The sequence below is a fragment of the Phyllostomus discolor genome, chromosome 2 (genome assembly GCF_004126475.2).
Source record: "Phyllostomus discolor isolate MPI-MPIP mPhyDis1 chromosome 2, mPhyDis1.pri.v3, whole genome shotgun sequence".
NCBI lineage: Eukaryota > Metazoa > Chordata > Mammalia > Chiroptera > Phyllostomidae > Phyllostomus > Phyllostomus discolor.
The window spans coordinates 213,540,572-213,557,986 of NC_040904.2; the positions used below are offsets into that span (position 1 = coordinate 213,540,572).

At 67.1% G+C, this 17,415-nt stretch overlaps 1 protein-coding gene across 2 annotated transcripts; it reads right to left on the reverse strand.

Annotated features, from left to right (window-relative positions):
- Nucleotides 1-1,000: 1,000 nt before the first annotated feature.
- TTLL12 (tubulin tyrosine ligase like 12) lies at nucleotides 1,001-16,145 on the reverse strand. 2 transcript variants are annotated; one of them, XM_028532403.2, is made up of 14 exons: nucleotides 15,908-16,145; nucleotides 12,811-12,989; nucleotides 10,256-10,454; nucleotides 9,883-10,042; nucleotides 9,667-9,800; nucleotides 8,344-8,420; nucleotides 7,440-7,556; nucleotides 7,132-7,326; nucleotides 6,786-6,897; nucleotides 5,970-6,121; nucleotides 5,598-5,679; nucleotides 3,370-3,438; nucleotides 2,773-2,911; nucleotides 1,001-2,407 (listed from the first exon to the last, which is right to left on the reverse strand). In XM_028532403.2, the coding sequence occupies exons 1-14, from the start codon at nucleotides 16,064-16,066 to the stop codon at nucleotides 2,256-2,258; spliced, it is 1,926 nt and encodes a 641-aa protein (XP_028388204.1). In that variant the 5' UTR covers nucleotides 16,067-16,145; the 3' UTR covers nucleotides 1,001-2,255. The 2 variants fall into 2 exon arrangements, with proteins under 2 accessions (XP_028388204.1, XP_035875615.1); XM_036019722.1 differs by lacking the exon at nucleotides 15,908-16,145 and adding an exon at nucleotides 14,465-14,560.
- Nucleotides 16,146-17,415: the final 1,270 nt, after the last annotated feature.

Sequence of the window (17,415 nt, forward strand, 5' to 3'; positions counted from 1 at the left end):
GTGGCAGCTGGGCGAGTAGCCTGGTGCCAGCCCCATCCTGGGCCACAGGAAGGCCCCTCACAGGGCAGTTCCCTGGGAGAACCTGCCTGGGCACAAGCTGCCTGGCTGTGGGAGGGCCTCTGCCTTGTTTCATGCTGAAACCTCCAGGGGGCGACACTGCGCTGGCCTGCAGCTCCCACACACCACTGTGCATCAGCTCCCCGCACCCTCTGGCCACCCCTTCAGCAGTTAGGGCCTCTGACTGTCCCCTAAAGCCAGGATGAGGACACGGGCACAGAGTCAGTCCTGGGCCTCCAGTGTTAAGTGCTGCGGCTGACTTGGGGCTCACCTGAGGACAGAGGTTCCCAGGCATCAGTCAGGATGCCCGGGTGGGCCTCAGCTCCCCCCGTCCCTACCACTTCCGCTCTGAAGCGAGACCAGCAATGGGGAATCAAACTCTGGGTCAGGGAACTGCTGCAGTCTGCTCTGAGGGTGGGTCCCCCAAATCCATGTGCTGAAATCCTGACCCCAATGTGATAGTGTCAGGAGGCTGGGCCTTTGGGGGTGACAAGGCCACGAGGGCAGGGCCTTTGGGGCGGGGATTCGTGCCCCACTGGGAGGCCCCAGGGCTCCCTCACCCCTTCTAAGTGGGAGGACATGGCGAAGTGACCGTTTGTGAACCAGGAAGTGGGCCCTTGTCATCCTTGTCAGACACCGAATCTGCAGATGCCCCAGCCCCCGGAACGGGGACCTGGAGCCCTGAAGACCATCCGCTTTCTCTGTTTTCCCAGTTTTTGAAATTTATTGATTTGAGAGAAACATCGATTTGTCCTTCCACTCGTGATGCCTTCCTTGGTCGAGATCCCCGTCTGTGCCCCGACCAGGGACCACACCCACGACCTTGGCATATGGGGACGATGCTCTAGCCGGTGGAGCTGCTGACCAGGACACCACCCGATCTCTCGTGTCCTGCATCTCCACGTTTCGGTTTTCTTCTTCCGCAACCAGAGGGCAGGCCGCCGACAGCATGCCGGCCGGTGGTCCCCGGTCCCCCCAGACAGGGAGGCCTGAGTGCAGAAGGCAGACTTTATTGGGGTACACATCCAGTTGAGACGGGGGCAGACGACAGCGGTTGAGATGAGGTGTCCTGCCTGCTGCACGGCTGCTGCTTGGCCGGAGGGACGGGCTGAGGGTCTGGTCAACAGAGAGGATGGCCCGACGCCACCCCGTGGAGACGGGCGGCACAGTCCAGTCCAGCTTTGCCACAGGGAGTGCTCTCCGCTCCGGAATGAAACACGCTCCCCCACCCTCGACATGCACACAGTGACACTTGGCAGGCAGCCCCCTCTGCGTGGGGAGCCGCCGGCCCGCCGCCCTGGGAGCGGGCCCGGTACACTGCAGCCCCACCGTGCGCTGACCCCGAGTTTCAGAAACAACATTGAGAACGAGATTTTCTATTTTCTTCCCATAAATGAAAGAGTAACAGTAAACCAACATTCTGACTCCAGGCCCCAGGGGGAGATGGCATCGGACTGCCGTGAAGTTCTCGGTGCAATCACCTGAAATCCCTCCACTGCCCGGTGCTCTGGTGCCCACGCCGGTCCCCTGGAAAAGCGCTGCCCACACTCAGACCAGGGCGGAACCTCGGCTGTAGTCAGGCCCTGGGACCCCCGGGGCCAGGACGGGTGGGCCCTTGCTGAACGGCAAGGCATCAGCAACAAGAGGCGGGGGGCTTGCTGCCCCAGAACTCGCAGGTTTGCTGGTGAAGGTTCGGCCCGCGCTGGGGTGAGCGCGGGGTCAGAGGCTGCGCCTGGCAGGCAGGCTCCCCAGTGAGTTCTGGGGGCGCCTGTCACACGGGGCCCTGGGGGAGGAGTGTGGGGGCCTGACCCTCGCTCTGGAGGGGCCGCGGTACATGAGCAGGCTCCCTGGATGAGAGCCAGCCTGGCCGCGTTCACGCCCGGGCTCCCGGAGAACACCCCGTCACGTGCCCCAAACCCCTTTCGCTGACACCCCGGGAAACACGGGAGCCCAGAAACCAGACACTCAGCGTTGAGGCCCGGGCTGGGCTGGGAGGAGCCACCGCGCAGCCAGGGCGGAGGGGAGTGTGACGGCCCTGCCCCTGACCTGCGTGGGGGGCGGGGCCTGCACCCCAGGGGCGGAGCCGGACCCGGCCCTCCGGTGCCCAGGGGGAGGGGAGAGGCGGAGGGGGCCTTGCAGGAGCAGCTCGGAGGCCTGAGGCTGGACCCGCCCGAGATCCGGCGGAAGGGCCGCAGCACCTACAGCAGGCGGGTGGTGTGGCAGCCGCTGGGCTCGTCCAGGTACAAGGTGCTGAAGACGTCGTTGAAGAAGGTCGGGTGGTACCGGCAGGCTCGCTCGCAGTCCGGGTTGAAGTTCACCTCCAGGATCTGTGGCTGCATCACGCGCTTTCCTGGGGGCACCGAGCACAGGGCACCTCACTCCAGGGAGGCGGGGCCGGGACCCGGGGGCCAGGGGCGGGGCGCTGCTCCTGCAGGGGCGGGGCTGAGGGCCTCTGCCCCCACGCCCGCCCGCCCCAGCGCCAGCGGACTCGCACAGGAAGTGGAGCTGCGGGCTCGGCAGGGGGTCGGCTGCTCCCCCTCCCCCATCCCCCTCCCCCCTTCCTCAGTGGGGGCCTCTGCAGACCCCGATGTCTCGCTAGCTGGAGGCAAAGGACGACCCAGACTGCCCTGACCAGCGACACCCTCTCTGTCCCCTGATGGGGCCGGGGGCACTGGCCCACGGTGTTGGGTGATTTCGGGGCGCTCGCTCCCTCACCATCCGGGTGGCTGCTCCACTTGAGCATGAGGTCCACGGCGTACATGGCCCGGGACGAAGGGTAGTCACAGAGGCCCAGTGGGGGGGGCTTGGCACAGGCCGCCTGGAACAGCTCCCTGAAGGCCTGGAAGATCTGGGCCTGGGGGCGGCAGGGGGTTGGGTCAGGGCACCGGCTCTGGCGTCGTGACCAGTTCCCCAGAGTGGACTCTCAACCTGGGGTTTGCGGCCCCTTCCGGAGCCCCAGCCCCCAAATGGCCCGAGTCACCCCCCTCAACGCCCCTGCGTGTCTCCAGACCTGGCCACAGCCCCTCTGCCCGAAGCCTGGCCCCTCACTCCTGGCACCCGCCTGCCTGCGTCGCCTGCCCTGAAGCCCCCGGCTCCCTCTGCACCCAGGTGGGCGGAGCAGCTGAAGGGCCCCCTCCACGAGTGGAAGCCAGCCAGCAGCTGTCCAGCCGTCCCGAGGGTGCCCTGAGCGCCCCTCTAGCTCTCCCCCCGGGAGCCCTCCGCGCCCCACACCACCTCTTTCACCAGCCTCGGGGAGGAGCAGGACCACCCAGAGGAGACCCCCCACCCCCCCGCACTGTGCTCAGGGCCTACCTGGACGCTCTGCCAGGGGAATTCTGGGTACTGCTTCTCGAACTCGGGGATGAACTCATCGTAGTGCACCTGCCACAGACACAGGGTCCGTCTCGCTCTGCCCGCCTCGACGGGGCCCGACGCCCACTGGGGTCACAGCCCCCCTGCAGCCGCCTGCCCGTCCCACCCCGGGGGGCAGGAGACTGGGTGCGACCCCGGTCACATCGTGGGTTTACTTCTCGGTGCCTCAGTGTTGTCATCCACGAAACGGGACCACGCTCCCCGCCCGGCACACCCTGCAGGGCCGCCGTGAGCCTCGCACGACATAGGACTCACTATGGGTTTGGCCGGCCGTGAGGTCGGGCCGACAGGTCCCCGCGCCCGAGCCAGGACGGTGTGGAGGGAGCAGCCCCGGACCCGTGTCCGCTGGGACCAGGGCCGGGCGGATGGATCCCAGGGCCTGAGGGCAGCAGCGTCTCCCCAGGCTGAGACTTTGCCCCAAATGCACCTGAGCGGCCGGCTGTGATCAGCACGGGATTCCCCGGGAGAGAACCAGGCTGGGCTCCCCACGGAGACCCAACGTTCGCGCCCCCCGACACATGTCCCCCCCCCCCAGGGGGCTTCCAGAGACACGTGACCCTCGGGATGGCACAGTCCCAGCATGGCAGGAAGACACGAGTTCCCCAGGGACAACGGACGTCCAGCAGTGTCCTGGGGCGCGGGGACAACTGTGGGCACAGGGCGCTCAGCAGGAGGCGGCGGCTGTGGGAGGGCCTGTCCAACAGCACCCGGTTCACGCAAGAACCTGAACGTGCAGGACGGCCTTTCGACTTGTTCAGGGATCAACTCCTGCTGCGAAGAGCCAAGACGTGCCCTGGCCGGTGTGGCTCAGTGGACCGAGAGCCAGCTGGCAGACGGAAAGGTCGCCGGTTCGAGTCCCAGTCAGGGCACCTGCCTGGGTTGCGGGCCAGGTCCCCAGTTGGGCAGCTGGGGTTTGATGCCCTTCCCTTGAAAGGAGCCATGCCCTAATGCCCCTCTGCGGCAGGCGCCCAGACAGTGCGGGGCGGGGGGAGAAACCAGGCGGGGCTGTCGCGGGAGATGGCACAGGAAGAATCCAGAGGCTGCTCTGCTGCTGTGGCCGGCGACTACAGCGTCCCGGTTGCCAGGCAATGCCTTCGAACACTTAGCTCCCAGCTGGGAATGAGCAGCCAGAGGGGACCCTCACCACTGCATCTAACAACTAACACTGAAGGCCAGAAGCGAAGGACGGCAGCCTCTCTCGGGGCCTGGTGGTCCTGAGCCCGGTCCGGTGAGGCCGCCGGGCCCCCTGAACGATGGGCAAACTGTGATAGTGCTGGGGGGGGTGGTGGAGCCTGGGAGTCTGTGAGGATCAGCCCCCCTGGCTGGGAAGAGGACAACCCTGAGACGGTGGGGTCACCCCGAGGCCTGGGAGGGGGAGGGGAGGGCCCACGGTGCCCAGAGAGGAAGCCCATGGAACGGCTTTGGCTGGGTGCCTGCCTGCCTCCCCGGAGACTCGTGTGCACAGCGGGCAGAGGGAGTCCGGGGCAGGATGAGGATTTGGGGGACAGACCCCCACACCCACACCCACGTCTGGGCAGTCATGTCTCCCTGGGGAGAAGCGGGCACCACCTTCCCCGTGGATCCCTGTGTAACCCCTCCCCCCACCCACCAGCCACGTGCAGTCCGTCCTCACAACGAGGGACTCGGGCTCTTGGCCTCTTCTCTTGGCCTGAGGCTCTCTGGCCACACAGTGGTGGGAGGGGTAGGGGGGCCCTGGCCACCCTTGTGCTCGCTCTCCCGTCCCTGACAGCGCTGCCCGCACGCCAACGGGCTCACCGACCTGGGATTCTCCACTGGGTCGGCGGGGAGCCAGGGCTTCTCCGGGGACAGCAGCCCTCCCGCCTCCGCCCACGCCTGCCACGTGGGGCCCCGTGACACCCACCCCTGGGCCTCCCCATCCCCGCCTGCACTGGTGCCCGGCCGGCTCTGAGCGGAAGGCAGGCCGTGCTCCTGGGCAAGGCCCAACCGCTCGGCTCCCACGCCCTGCGGCCTCCCCGGGGATCTCACCCCACGCGTGTGCTCCGGGCCATGGGCGGCTCCAGATCACGCAGGGGCCGGAGGGCAGCCCCTCGGACAGTCTGCACAGCCCGCCCCGCACACAGGCTGACCGCTGGAGGGCTGGCCTGCGTGAACCACCCTCTCCTCCCCAGGCCCTGCCAGGCCCGTACCTGCTTCAGCACCACTTCCGGGTCGTAGTTCATGACGGTGAAGTGTTTCTCGTAGTCGTCCAGGTCGTTGAGGGCGAAGGGCCTGCAGGAGAAGCGGGCACACCCTTGAGTGGGTCCCCCGGGCAGGGCACCGGGCCCCCCATGGCCCCTCACAGCCCACTACAGGGACTCCCCCGGGGCCCACAAACGTCACCGTGACCCCCCAGGGTCAGCGCCCGTCTGACACGGCCCGCTCACATCCCTCCCGGGGGCTGAGGCAGGCGCGGGGGGTCCCTGTGCGGGGGTGTGGCGAAGGCGCTCCAGCACAGGGGGTCTGACCCGCACCCGAGGGGCCCCCACCCCTCGCCCCGGCCCGCCGGGCCCCCCAGTTACCGGTTGGAGAAGCGCAGCCAGAACACGTCGTAGACGAACAGCCTGAGGGGCCTCACCGACCGCAGCAGCACGACGTAGCGGATGTCGAACTTGACCCTCCCCACGTCCTCCCGGAGGAACAGGACCGGGCTCTCGATGTACTTGGACACCACCTGGAAGGCACGGCGCAGGCTCACGGGGGCGCCGCCCTCACCTGGGCCGGGACACGGGCGCCCCGGGCCTCCGCAGTCGCTGTCCCCATGTCCCAAGGAACGGTGTGCTCCCGCGGCCCCTCCTGGCCCCGTGGTGTGGGGGCTGCAGCCCACGCCTCCCTTCTCCCTCTGCGTCTCCAGCCCGTGTCCACCTGGGACGACTCGTCTCCTCTACTTTGGTGGGGACAAAAGGCCCCACCGGGTTTCAGGTTTTGGAAGCCGAACTCATTCTCAGCCTGAACTCTGCCGGCTGCCCACTGCACGACCGGAAAGCCCCGTGGCCCGCGCCCCTCGGCCTCTGCCCAGGTGCATAACCTGGAGCCCACGGCTCCAGTCTGCGGTGCCCCCCGTCCCACCTGGCCATCTCCCTCCTGCCGCGTGACCACGAGTGGTGCGCCACGGGGGCCTCGGAGATCGGACACACCTCCCACGGCTCTGACTGAGGCTTCTCCTCTCACAGACCGTCCGGGCCCCTCCCTGCTGGCAGGGCGGTGGGGTGGGGGCTTCAGGGACCCCCATGAGCTCAGAGTGGCCCACCAGCGCCACACCGAGGCGCCCCCCAAGCCCCACACTGCCCAGGGGCCCGTCTGTGCACCCGGGGCCCCCGCCCCCAGCCAGGACCCACCTTGGGGCTGCTCTCCCGGTGCCGGATGACGCTGTGCAGGCTCTTGGTGACGTGGGTGTCTAGGCTGCGCGCCAGGTTCCAGGGCTTGCAGATCCAGTGGTTGTCCTCGCCCCTGGGGGCAGAGGGGCTGGCTGGCCTGGACCCAGACCACCCTCCCGGGCCACATCTCCCCGGGACCAGGGCGGCAGAGAGACCCCACCACCCTCCCCCCCCAAGGCCGGTCAGAGGCTGGGCCTCGGGGAGTAACGGAGGCGTCCGCTGGAGCCAAGGGGGCTGCGTGCGCCCTGGGCGAGGCTGGGACCCCCGGGGGGGGGGGGGCGGGGCCAGGGGGGTGGGGGGCGCCTACCGCCTCTCCCGCTGCTGGAAGCAGCTGACGAACTGGGGCAGCTCGGTGCGCAGGTTGAAGGTGCGGGGCAGCCAGGCCGGGCCTGCGGGGCCGCCCGCCCGGCGCGCAACGGAGGCCAGGCAGTCCTTCACGGTGAGCAGGCTCTCGCAGGGGAACTGGTTCAGCAGCACGTGCGGCCTCTCCTGGCTGAGCCTCCTGCGGCCGGGCGGTGGCGGCGGGAGGGGCTCAGGGGCTGCAGCGAGGGGTGGGAGGCCGCTGCCAGGGCCCGGCGGGTGGGGGCGGGGGGTGGAGGGCGGGGGGCTCCTCACCGGTAGTCCTTGAAGTGAGAGAAGTTGTAGAGGATGTCGGCGTCCGCCTCGCTCCGGGTGAAGGTGAAGCGAGGGTGGGTGAGGTGGCGGAGCACCTGCTGCACATCTGTGTAGACCCTGTAGCAGGAGGGTGCGGGGGGCGTGAAAACGAGACCGGGCAGCCGGGTGTCGCACACGTGGGACACAGGGGCAGGTCGGCACCACCCCCCCCTGCAGACACACAAAGAATCTGGCCCCCGAGAAGGGAGCTGGAGCCCCGGCTGCAGGCGGGTGAGCGTGCAGCTGAGACAGGTGCCCGGGGAGGCCTGCTCTGCCCTGGAGCTCGCTCGTGGCCGCCGTGCGGGGCCTGGGCTGGCCTGCCTGGCTGCACAGAACCCGTCCACCCCCTCCCGGCAGCCCCCGTGCCCTCCCTGGGCGCCCAGCAGGTCCCTCTCAGCACGGGCTCCCAGCCTGCGGGGGGTCAGCGTGCACAGGGGCCTGTGTTTTCACACCAGGACGAGAGGAACACACACTGAGAACCCGGCGTGCAGGGCAGTCCCGTGTGGACGGGTGGGGGACACAGCACCCACACCTGTGGACTGGGCAGAGCTGGTGGGAACCAGTTGTGGGCCGGTCCAGCGCCCGCCCGGCATCCTCACGACCACCCCCCCCCCCCCATCCACCAGGGGTGGGTTCAAACCCTGTCCCTCTGGAGCTCCCTGCTCGGGCCTCACTTTCCGTGTTTTCCTCTGTGACCCTACGGACGCCACCTCTGGCACGTCGGTCACTGCAGTGTCCCCAGGACAGAGCGGACCTACTGAGTGCTGCCCTGTGTGTGTGTGTGTGTACGCGCGTGATCGCGAGCAAGCACGTGTGCAAAGGGGCCGGGGCAGAGGTGCCCTGCAGGCGGAGGGGGGCCACGCACTTGAAGATGTGGTCACGGGGACGCGCCACCGGGTCGATGGCCACTGGCAGCTTCTCCTTGTTTTCCTCCAAAATGGCCTGGAAGGGAGGATGCCGGAGGCGGAAACAGCTGTGAGAAAGGAGGCCCGTGAACTCGAACCCCCACCTGGGCAGACCAGGGTTGAGGGTCTCGGGGGCACCCCCAGACCTCACCTGGCGCCTTTCACCAGAGCCCCCCGGCCCCTCCCACCACTCCCTCCCCGGGTGTGGGGCTGGAGGCGCAGGTGCTGATGTAAACATTGTTTTCGATCTTCCCAAGGCTGCCTCCAAACCACAGGCGGCTGAGGGGGGCCCTGTCTGCCCTGGGAGGGGCTCCTGGTCCTCAGGGAGCCCCCGGGGGCTGTTCCAAGCCTTCCCAGTGCGGTGGCTTAAGCCACGCCCACCAACTTGGACACGCCCTTTAACAGAACTTAATTGTGCACCCCCCCCCACGTGGGCGGAGTTGCGTCTAACCAATGAGAGCGGAAGAATCCTGGCAATTTGATCCAGGGCCCTGCGGCTTCCTCCTCACTGCCCCGGGGCACCAGCTCTGGGGGCAGGTGGCCGCCACCTCGTGAGGCCGCTCCAGCCACCCCATCCCCCTGCCTTTGGCCAGCACCGCTGGGCCAGGCATGGACGCGGGTCCTCAGCCCCGTGAGGCCTCCAGGACTGTGCCCGAGGAGAGGCCGCAGGCCGCTGGGTGACCCCTGCCCCGCACAGACTCCAGGGTTGACACGCGTGTGCTCTCTGAGGCTGCTATGACCTGTCACGCGGTACCTGATAACCGACTAGTGCCGGCGGCCTGGGGCCTGGGAGGGCAGGACGAGAATGAATGGCCGGGGCACTGTCCCAGTGTCCGGCCTCCCATGTGCCCACCCCGGCCAGTCCAGGCCACCCGAGAAGACAAAACATTGTGATTCGTGTCCCTTTAACAAATACGCTGGAGACCAGGAAGGCCCAGTCCCGAGGCCGTTCCCAGGCCTCGCCCCCCTGGGCGCACTGAGACGCGGGGTTCTCGGCCCGGTGAGCGCAGCCCAGCACCGCCGGTGACAGGACAGGACCCGTGGGCCCCCGGCAGGGGGCAGGGCGGCTCCCGGCGTCACACCCTGGGGGCAGAGCTCGGGCCTGACGCCCATGGGCGCAAACCCGGCCGCTCACTCACTCCGGAGCTCTGAGCCCCCGCCTCTCAGCTGCTCCCAAACTCCTCTCCGCCCCGACAGCAGCCAGCCAGGGGCTGTTCGGTAACGTCTGGTGACTGGGTGCAGAACATTCCAGAAGCCAGCGGCACACGGGCCCCGGGGCCCACCTGGTAGTGCTCGTCGGGCGGCTCGGGCGTGCAGGAGCTGAGGCCCAGCAGGTCGGCGGGCGCCCAGGGCAGGAGCCGGCACCTCCGGATCAGGGGGTCCGCCTCCCCGTAGGCGAAGTCCCGGGTCACCTCCTCTGCACCGAGACACGCGCGCCCGTCAGGGGTGGCAGGAGCCCGGCCCGGCCGGCCCTCCGCGGGGGCGGGCGTCCGACTCACCGCCCGTGTCCAGGTCCCTCAGGGGCCACAGCAGCGTGTAGGCCACCTGCTGGGGTGCATAGAAGAAGGGCGCGGTGGCGAAGCTGGGCGCGTCCGAGTGCTGGATGCGCGAGCCGAACTCGTCCATGATGTACCACACCGGCACCTTCTCCTCCGCCGTCTGCGGGCAGAGCACATGGCCCTCGTGCACTGTCCCGGCCGCCCGGCCTGCGCCCCCCCCACGGGCCCAGCACCAACCGCCCACACTCTGAGCCCGGAGCAGCTACCACACACACCGCCGGGCCCTCGACCGGGGCGTCTGGGGGTGGCCCTGCCTGGCAGAGCAGGACCCGGGCCCGCACCCACCCGGGTGGTCGGCTGGGCGCCCACTCACCCCGTGGGACAGCTGGTAGGTCTGGTTGAACTTCCACATCTCCTCCAGCACCTGGTCCACGGCCTCGGCGCTGGGCAGCTCCCCGTGGAACTCGACGCCCATCAGGTTGGCCATGCGGTGCAGCAGGCCGGGCACCTGGTGCAGCTGCTGGCGGGCGTGCGCCACCCGGCATGTCCAGGCGTGGTCGACGAGGAAGATGCTGTGGGCACAGGCCATGGGGGGTGTGAGGCCGCCCCCGGGTGCAGCAAGCAGGGAAGCGGTGGCAGATGGCAAAGAGGAAGAGGCCTGCGGCTGTGGCCGGGAGCGGCACCCACCCGAGACCTGGTCTCCCGGGCACCAGTGGGTCTGGGTGGGAATCCGGGCTCTGCCGACCACTCACTGGGGGGCCACGGACATGTTCCCCTCCCTCCTCCAGTCTCTAAAGCAGGGCAGCGGGGCCCCCATCCTGCCACCCGGCCGATGCAGCATCAAACGAGACAGGACGCACCACGTGCTGACTGGACACCGAGCCCCCGTGTGCTCTGTGGCCACAGCAACCACCCGGCAGCCAGGGGCCTCCGCCGGACTCCAACCCATGCCCGCCGCCTCGCCGCCTGCAGCCCAGCCCACGGCAGGAGCTCAGCCAAAGCAGAGGCCGCCCACGCGGGGAGGCCAGCAGCAGGCACGTGCGTGAAGGAGGGCCACGTGGAGCTCATCGGCGCACGCCCGGGACGCCTGGGAGCTGCCTGGGAGGCGCTGAGGCCTGTTTCCCAGAGAGGCCTCATCCCCACACCCACGGCACCTGGGGCCCACGCCCCAGGCTTCCCCGGAGGAGCCCTATGCAGTGGGCTGAGGGGGAGGACGAGGCCCAGACAGCGACCCCACCCAGACGGGCGGCCCAAACGGCCTCGCCGCCGTTCCCGTGCTCCGACTAAAGGAGCAGCAAACGTCCCAGGTCTCGGGCTGGGTGGCGAGCTCGGCGGTGTTTATTTTATTGGGCTACATAGTTGCCCTCTGTATCCACAGGTCTCAACCAACTTGAGACCGAAAATATCTGAAAAATGTTACGTGGTTACCGATGAGGTGCACCCTGCAGTCCGGCCTGGGAGGGCTGCGCGCGGGCGTGCAGCGGTGAGTGCAGGCGGGCCCCTGTGCGGCACTGTTTCCCACACACAGTGTAACCACTGCTCACACGACACAACCCGCCGGCTGTAGCGGGTGTTACAGATACTCTGAGGTGAGGCAAGACAGGGTCCGGGCCAGCCCAGGGCGGGCCGAGGCAGGTTTGCGGTGGTCAGAGAAGTAATGTAACTCAATGAAGACAGGAAGATAAACTGTTTCGCCTGCTTGCAACGGTTACCACACCTTGCCCGCCCTGTACTACGCCCTTCTGCACAAGCGGCAGGAGCCCCTGCGGATCTGGGTGTCCGGGAGCCCACCCCCACGGACAGTGAGGGGCGACTGCATCGTTTTGTTTGCAGATCCTGACACAAACGAAGGTGTGTTCCCGCCCGCCCGCCCGCAGAGCTGATGCCCGCGGGACTCGGGCCGAGCCAGGCCTTCCGGGCGGGCACCTGGGGACGCCCCAGGACAGATGCACGCCGGGGCGCTGAATGCGTCAGGCGCGGGGAACAGGCTGGAGGGCGGGGCCTGCCCGCAGGGGAGACAGACCCAGGAGCGGGCTCCAGACTGGAAGTCTCCCCCACCCCCTCCCAAGCCCGCGCAGGTGGGGACAGAGCAGGCACACACGGGGGCTGGTGGCACTGAACTTCTAGGGAGGAAGAGCCTACAAGTTTCTGTGTGAGAGCGCGTAGGTGCGGGTGCTCTCAGCGGCTGGGATCACCTGTGGGGCCCCGCCCACTGCCTTGCGGCTGGGGAAGGCGGCCAGCCCCTTCCTGGAGGAGCCTGGACACAGGGGCCCCGTGACTCTCAGAGGCCGGAGAGTGTCCTCCTCCGGTTTCCAACACAGTTGGGCAGAGGCGCCTGCAGGCCCGCCCTGGTGGACGGCCCGCTGGGGCCCTCGGGAGGCGGGGGGCCCAGGGTCCCGTCCCAGCGCTGCCCTGCAGCCCTGCACAGGCCCCGCCCTGGGCCTCGATGTCCTGCCCCGAGGACTCACCCAGAGCCCCTGACCCTCCTCACACCCTGGAAATGAGCCCCCGAGAGCGGGATGAACAGTCCCTAAGCCCCGCCCAGACTCCAATTCAGAAGGACCGGCAAGGCCCGAGTCCCAGGGGAGGCTCTGGTACTCGAGCGAGCCTGCCGCAGGTGTGATGCCAGACCCAACCGTGCGTGGCCTCCGACCGGCCTTCCCGTTTCTGCATCAGCAGAGTCAGAACGCAGCACCTGCCGTGTGATGCGCCGGATGGCGGGTAGGCCGCTGTCAGGGCCGTGCCCAACACGACCCGCACGGGAGCGTCACTGGTATCAGGACCGACACGCCCCGAAGCCCAGGTGGAGACGCGGTGGCCACAGGCAAGCGCTCGTCACGCAGGACGCACTCGAGTGTCGTCTGCACCCGCTGCGTCCCCCTGGCCGGGCGGGTGGCCTCTGGCCCGAGAGCCCCGCCCCGCCCCTACCTGTTGGGGTCGGCCGCCTGGAGCCCGTTCTCATTGGTCACGATGACCTTGTAGCAGCGCTCGCCGCCGGGGTTGGCCTTCCTCCTGCCCTCCTCTCGGGCGGCCTCCTCCTCGCCCTCCTCCTCCTCCTCCGCCTCCTCCACTTGCATGATCCCAAACATGTCTCCCGCGTCGAACACCTGCGGGCCACAGCGGGGGGCGGGGGGGGGGTGTCAGCAGGGTTCCCCAACCCCGAACCCCGACCGCAGCCCAGACTTTTGCTTCTGGGATCCAGGTCAAACACCCCTCAGGAGAGGCAGGACCTATTTACTGCCCATCCACCCATTTCGCGGGTGGGGAAACTGAGGCTCCTCGACAGACCAGTCAGAACTGGGACCCAACCTGCCCCTCAGGGCCCATGCTGAGAGCGGGGTCTGCCAACGTGTCTGAATTACGTCCACTCTGGCCCCTTGCTTACGGGGAAAACGAGGCCCACGAGGCAGAGGGGGCGGCTCTGGTCACACTGGAAGTAAACGGGACTCGGCATGTCGGGGGCCAGGGACCTCACCCTGAATTTGCTCTCCTGAGGAGCCAGGCCAACACCAGGGCAGCTGAGGCGGCAGCCCAGAGGGAGAGAGGTGGCCAAGCGCCTGCTGTGGCCACGGCGCCAGCCCAGCCAAGCAGCGGCCGGGCCGGCAGGAAGCATGGCCTGGGGGCTTGGGGCCGGTCTCCCGAGGTCCCCAGTCAGCATGGGACAGGAAGGGCCGTGGGGCTTGACTTTGCCCTGGAAAGGACCACTGCCAGCCCCGTGCAGATGGTGAGGACTAGTTAGCTGCTTCGGGTGCCCTGGAGCCAGGCTCTGGGACCCTGAATGAGTCACCGAACCACACTGTGCCTCGGTTTCCCCATGCATACAACCAGCATATTAGGACCACCTCAGAGGGTGGCTGGGAGGGTCAATGATGAACATAAACAGCCAGAAGGACCCAAGCCCTGCGAATGCTCAGACACTTTCAGGGTTCTCCTTTAACCGCGCAGAGCTGGGCAGGCCACGATGGGACCCTCCAGCATAGAGATGAGAAAAGCAGCTCACAGGGCTGGCGTTTATACCCGGGGCTTCAAACCAGAGCCCCAAACACCCCGGCCATCGCCCCCAAACCTGACAGGAGGGAGGGAGCTGGGAGGGTGCAGCATGAAGCCTGGGGGGTAGAGGGCCTCCCTTCTCCCCAGCTGTGGAGGGGGGGGGCACCACAGTCCCTTCCTGGTGCGCACAGATAGGGGAGGGCCCGAAACCGACGTTAGAGCACTTCCTGTCTTTCCAAGGGAAACTTTCTTTCGAGGCGAGGCAGCAGCACCCTTATCTGCCTTGCCACGGGACCGAAGGCGCCCCACGCCGCGGGCAGGTGCCCAGGCTGCTGGCGTGCGCCCTCCCCCGCACCTGGGTCCGCAGCAGCAGCAGGTTCCCTCTCGGAACAGCTGCAGGGTGGGTCAGGCAGAGTGGTGACTCACAGCTCTGCCCACAACTCAGAGTGGCCAGGGAGGGCCAGGAAAAACACCAGGTGGCGCAAGCGCAGACGGGCCAGAAGGGCACCAGTCTGGGCACTGCCCACGATGTCCCCTCCCTGCCAAGACAGTCTGCTTTCTAGATAGAGACTCCGCCAGGTGAGTGACTTGCCCAAACGAGGGTTTGCTGCTGGCAGGGCTGCAGCTGGGTGCTCCCACATGGCGCTCTTCGCCCAGCACGCGCAGGGACCTTTTAACCCCACTAACAAGCAGCTGGGGTCCCCTCCCACCCGGCACAGGGCTCAGGAAATGCGGGCAGAATAAGTCACTGGGGGCGGGGGGAGGGTAGAAAATTCACTGTTACAAAAGACAGGTATGTACTGCCTGCCCCTGACATTGTGTCTTTTTTATAGCAACTACCACCTTGAGCAGGAAAGTACCTGGACCAACCCCTAATTTACAGATGGAGAAACTAACTGAGAGGAAGGGGTTTGTCCAGGCTCAGGGGACACCCTTTTCCTGGCCCTGGAGTTCCCCCTCATCCCACGCACCACCGTACCACTGTTCCGTCTGGAGGGAGCCCAGCAGGCAGCCTGGCTCCAGCAAAGAAGCGCCCACAGGCTGCTGGCACCTGAGCAGACTGCCCCCAGCCAGGACCCACGGGAGCCCCTGCGGGGGTCCTGGCTAAAGCAGCTGGTGAACAGCATGGAGCTGCCCCACAAAAGGGGAGACGACCCACAAGCAGCTGAGACCTTCTCATTTTTCTTTAGATTCCTGCTCTCTCTCCCACAGAGCATCTCCTTTCATTTGCAAAAGGAGGGCAAGTCAGGCTCCAGTCAAGTGAGGGGACTTGAGCGGGTTTTATGACCCAAACAGTTAAAGCCACGCAAATTCACGGGGCTCCTGTCCTCCCACAGGGAGGCAGTGGCTGAGAGCATCCAGATCTGAAGCCTGCCGGACCTCCGGGGTTGCTTCCTCTTCCCGGGACTCAGTTTTCGCAACTGTGCAATGGGGAGGGGGTGCAGGGAGGCTCGGAGGTGGGGAAATCGGCTCAGGGCTCGGTGCACAAACAGGAGCCGAAGTTCATTTTGGTTCCAGGTTCCCCCTAAGCCCTGGTCCAGCCCCAGACGCTGGCAGGACCGGGGCCACAGGACCAGGGCCCTGGCAGTCACTCTTCGGCCCCACTTTCAGGAGACTCCCAAACTGCCAGGGAGGTAAAATGTAAGTTGGTCATCACGGCATCTGGCTCTTCTTTATCATACCCTTGCCTGGTACTCTGGCCTGGTCCGTCCACACCATCCCCAACTCCCCGAGAGGAACATACCCCCGAGCGTCTGTCTCACCGAGGCCTGCCCAGGTGGGGAAAGGATCCCTGCAACGCGCTCGAGTACAGCACGTGTCCTCCAGGAAGCCTCCCTGCCTTCCCCAAGCGGTCCCAGCCGAGCTTTCCAACCCGCAAACCCCAGCGCTTCTCGTCCAAGGGCCAGCCCGCAGACCACACCCTTCCGAGTAGAAGGGTCCGGAGCAGTGCTCCTCCGGCGCGCCCAGGGCCCGCTCTGAACCCCAGTGCGCCCAGCCAGGCGCCTCGACCTCCCCGCGCCGCCCCGGCCCGCACCTCGTGCTCCAGCTTGTGCAGGAGGCGGCCCCAGTACCGCTCGGGGACCCCAGACGCGCGCAGCGCTGGCCCGTGCAGCGCCACGAACTCGGCCAGGGCCCGCGCGCCCTCCTCGGGGCCCGGGCCCCGCTCCGAGTTCGGCGCCGCGTCCGCCTCCATGGCGCCTCCACCAGCGCCAAGCCCAGCGTCGCCACAGCACGAGGGCGCAGCCCTCCCGACTCGGCCCGCCCGCCCGCGTCGTCGCCGCCCCGCCCTCCTCCTGAGCTCCCCGCGACCCCGCCCACCGCCGGCCGCACGCAGCGAGCCGCCGGGGCGCGAAGCTCGAGGGGCGGGACCTGGGGACCCCGGGAGTCCCGCCGACGGCGGGGCGCGTGCGCGAGTGCGCGGGCGTGGCGGCGCGAGCCTGCGCCCCCGCTCCTGGCTCGGCGCTGCCGCCGTGTGCGCACGCGCGGCCGGCGGGGGCGGTGCCTTTTCCCTGCGGCGCCTGCCCCGCAGGATGCCGGGAGCCGGGCTTTCCAGCGGTGGCAGCCGGAAGAGGCTCCAGGGACGGCCCAGGAATGGGCCGCGGAGGCCCGCGGGCGGTGGCGTTCGGCGCCGCGCCGAGCGAAGCGCTTGCGGGGCCCCGGAGGCGGCAGCGGGGCTCCCCGAGCCCGGAACGTTTTACCGCAGTTGGGTCCTGCAAAGTAGCGGGCCGCTTCCCTTTCCTTACGTTTGGATTCGGAGTGTAAAGTCATGCAACTAAAACCGAGGGGTTTTTCGTACAAGTCGAGGCATTGTATAGTTCCAGGTGTAATTGCAGAATTCAAACATCGTTCTTGGGACATTCTAATTTTTCAGGTTCTTCTGTTGCTTCTGTGTGGGTTCAGAGAGCGCCACCCCAAGATGTGACTCGGGGACATGCAGATTGCCTGCTGTGGACAACCGAGGCCCTGCACCCTCAGGGGAAGCTCCTGGGCTCCGTGTCCAGGGCAGGGCGGCCGTGTGCTCTGCGGAGGGCCCCGCAGTGGCCTCCCGGAGCCCCCGAGGCAGCTTACCTTCTCCTGCGTGCGGATGTATTCAATTTTGTTATTTTCTGTTGCTAACCTGTCTCCCGTCTCCTGGATGAGACCAGTGGAAAGAACCGTGGGGGTCCCGTTTTTCCCGCCCGCACATGTCCACAGCCACGGGTTCACTGGCTTCCTGGGCGCAACTTTGCAGTAATTGTATTTTGCTAAAAGGCTCAAAGGCTGAAGTGATTTGTTTTTTGTTTTTGGCGCTTCAGTTGCTGACTATGTTAATTAAAAGTTTTAAACTGAATTTGAACAAAATGTGTGGGTTTACAGGGCTTGTGCAATGCGGCTGGGACACTGAAGAAGTCCGTCTGTAAAGGCTCAGACTTCCAAACTCCAGATTGGGGGTGGGGGGGGGGGCACGCAGGGAAAAACATGTTACTGCTGTGGGAAAGGTTGTTTTTGTTTTGTTCTGTCTTGAAATTGTATCTAACATTGCTTTGTAACAAAAATGTTGCA

What these genes read in the sequence shown, in the direction of transcription:
- TTLL12 (XM_028532403.2), bottom strand. Translation starts at nt 16,066, where the DNA reads ATGGAGGCGGACGCGGCGCCGAACTCGGAGCGGGGCCCGGGCCCCGAG. An exon ending in TTCCAGCAGCGGGAGAGGCG is followed by an intron (nt 6,898 to 7,131) that starts GTAGGCGCCCCC and finishes CTCTGCCCCCAG; the next exon opens with GGGCGAGGACAACCACTGGA. An exon ending in CGGAAGTGGTGCTGAAGCAG is followed by an intron (nt 3,439 to 5,597) that starts GTACGGGCCTGG and finishes TGTCTGTGGCAG; the next exon opens with GTGCACTACGATGAGTTCAT.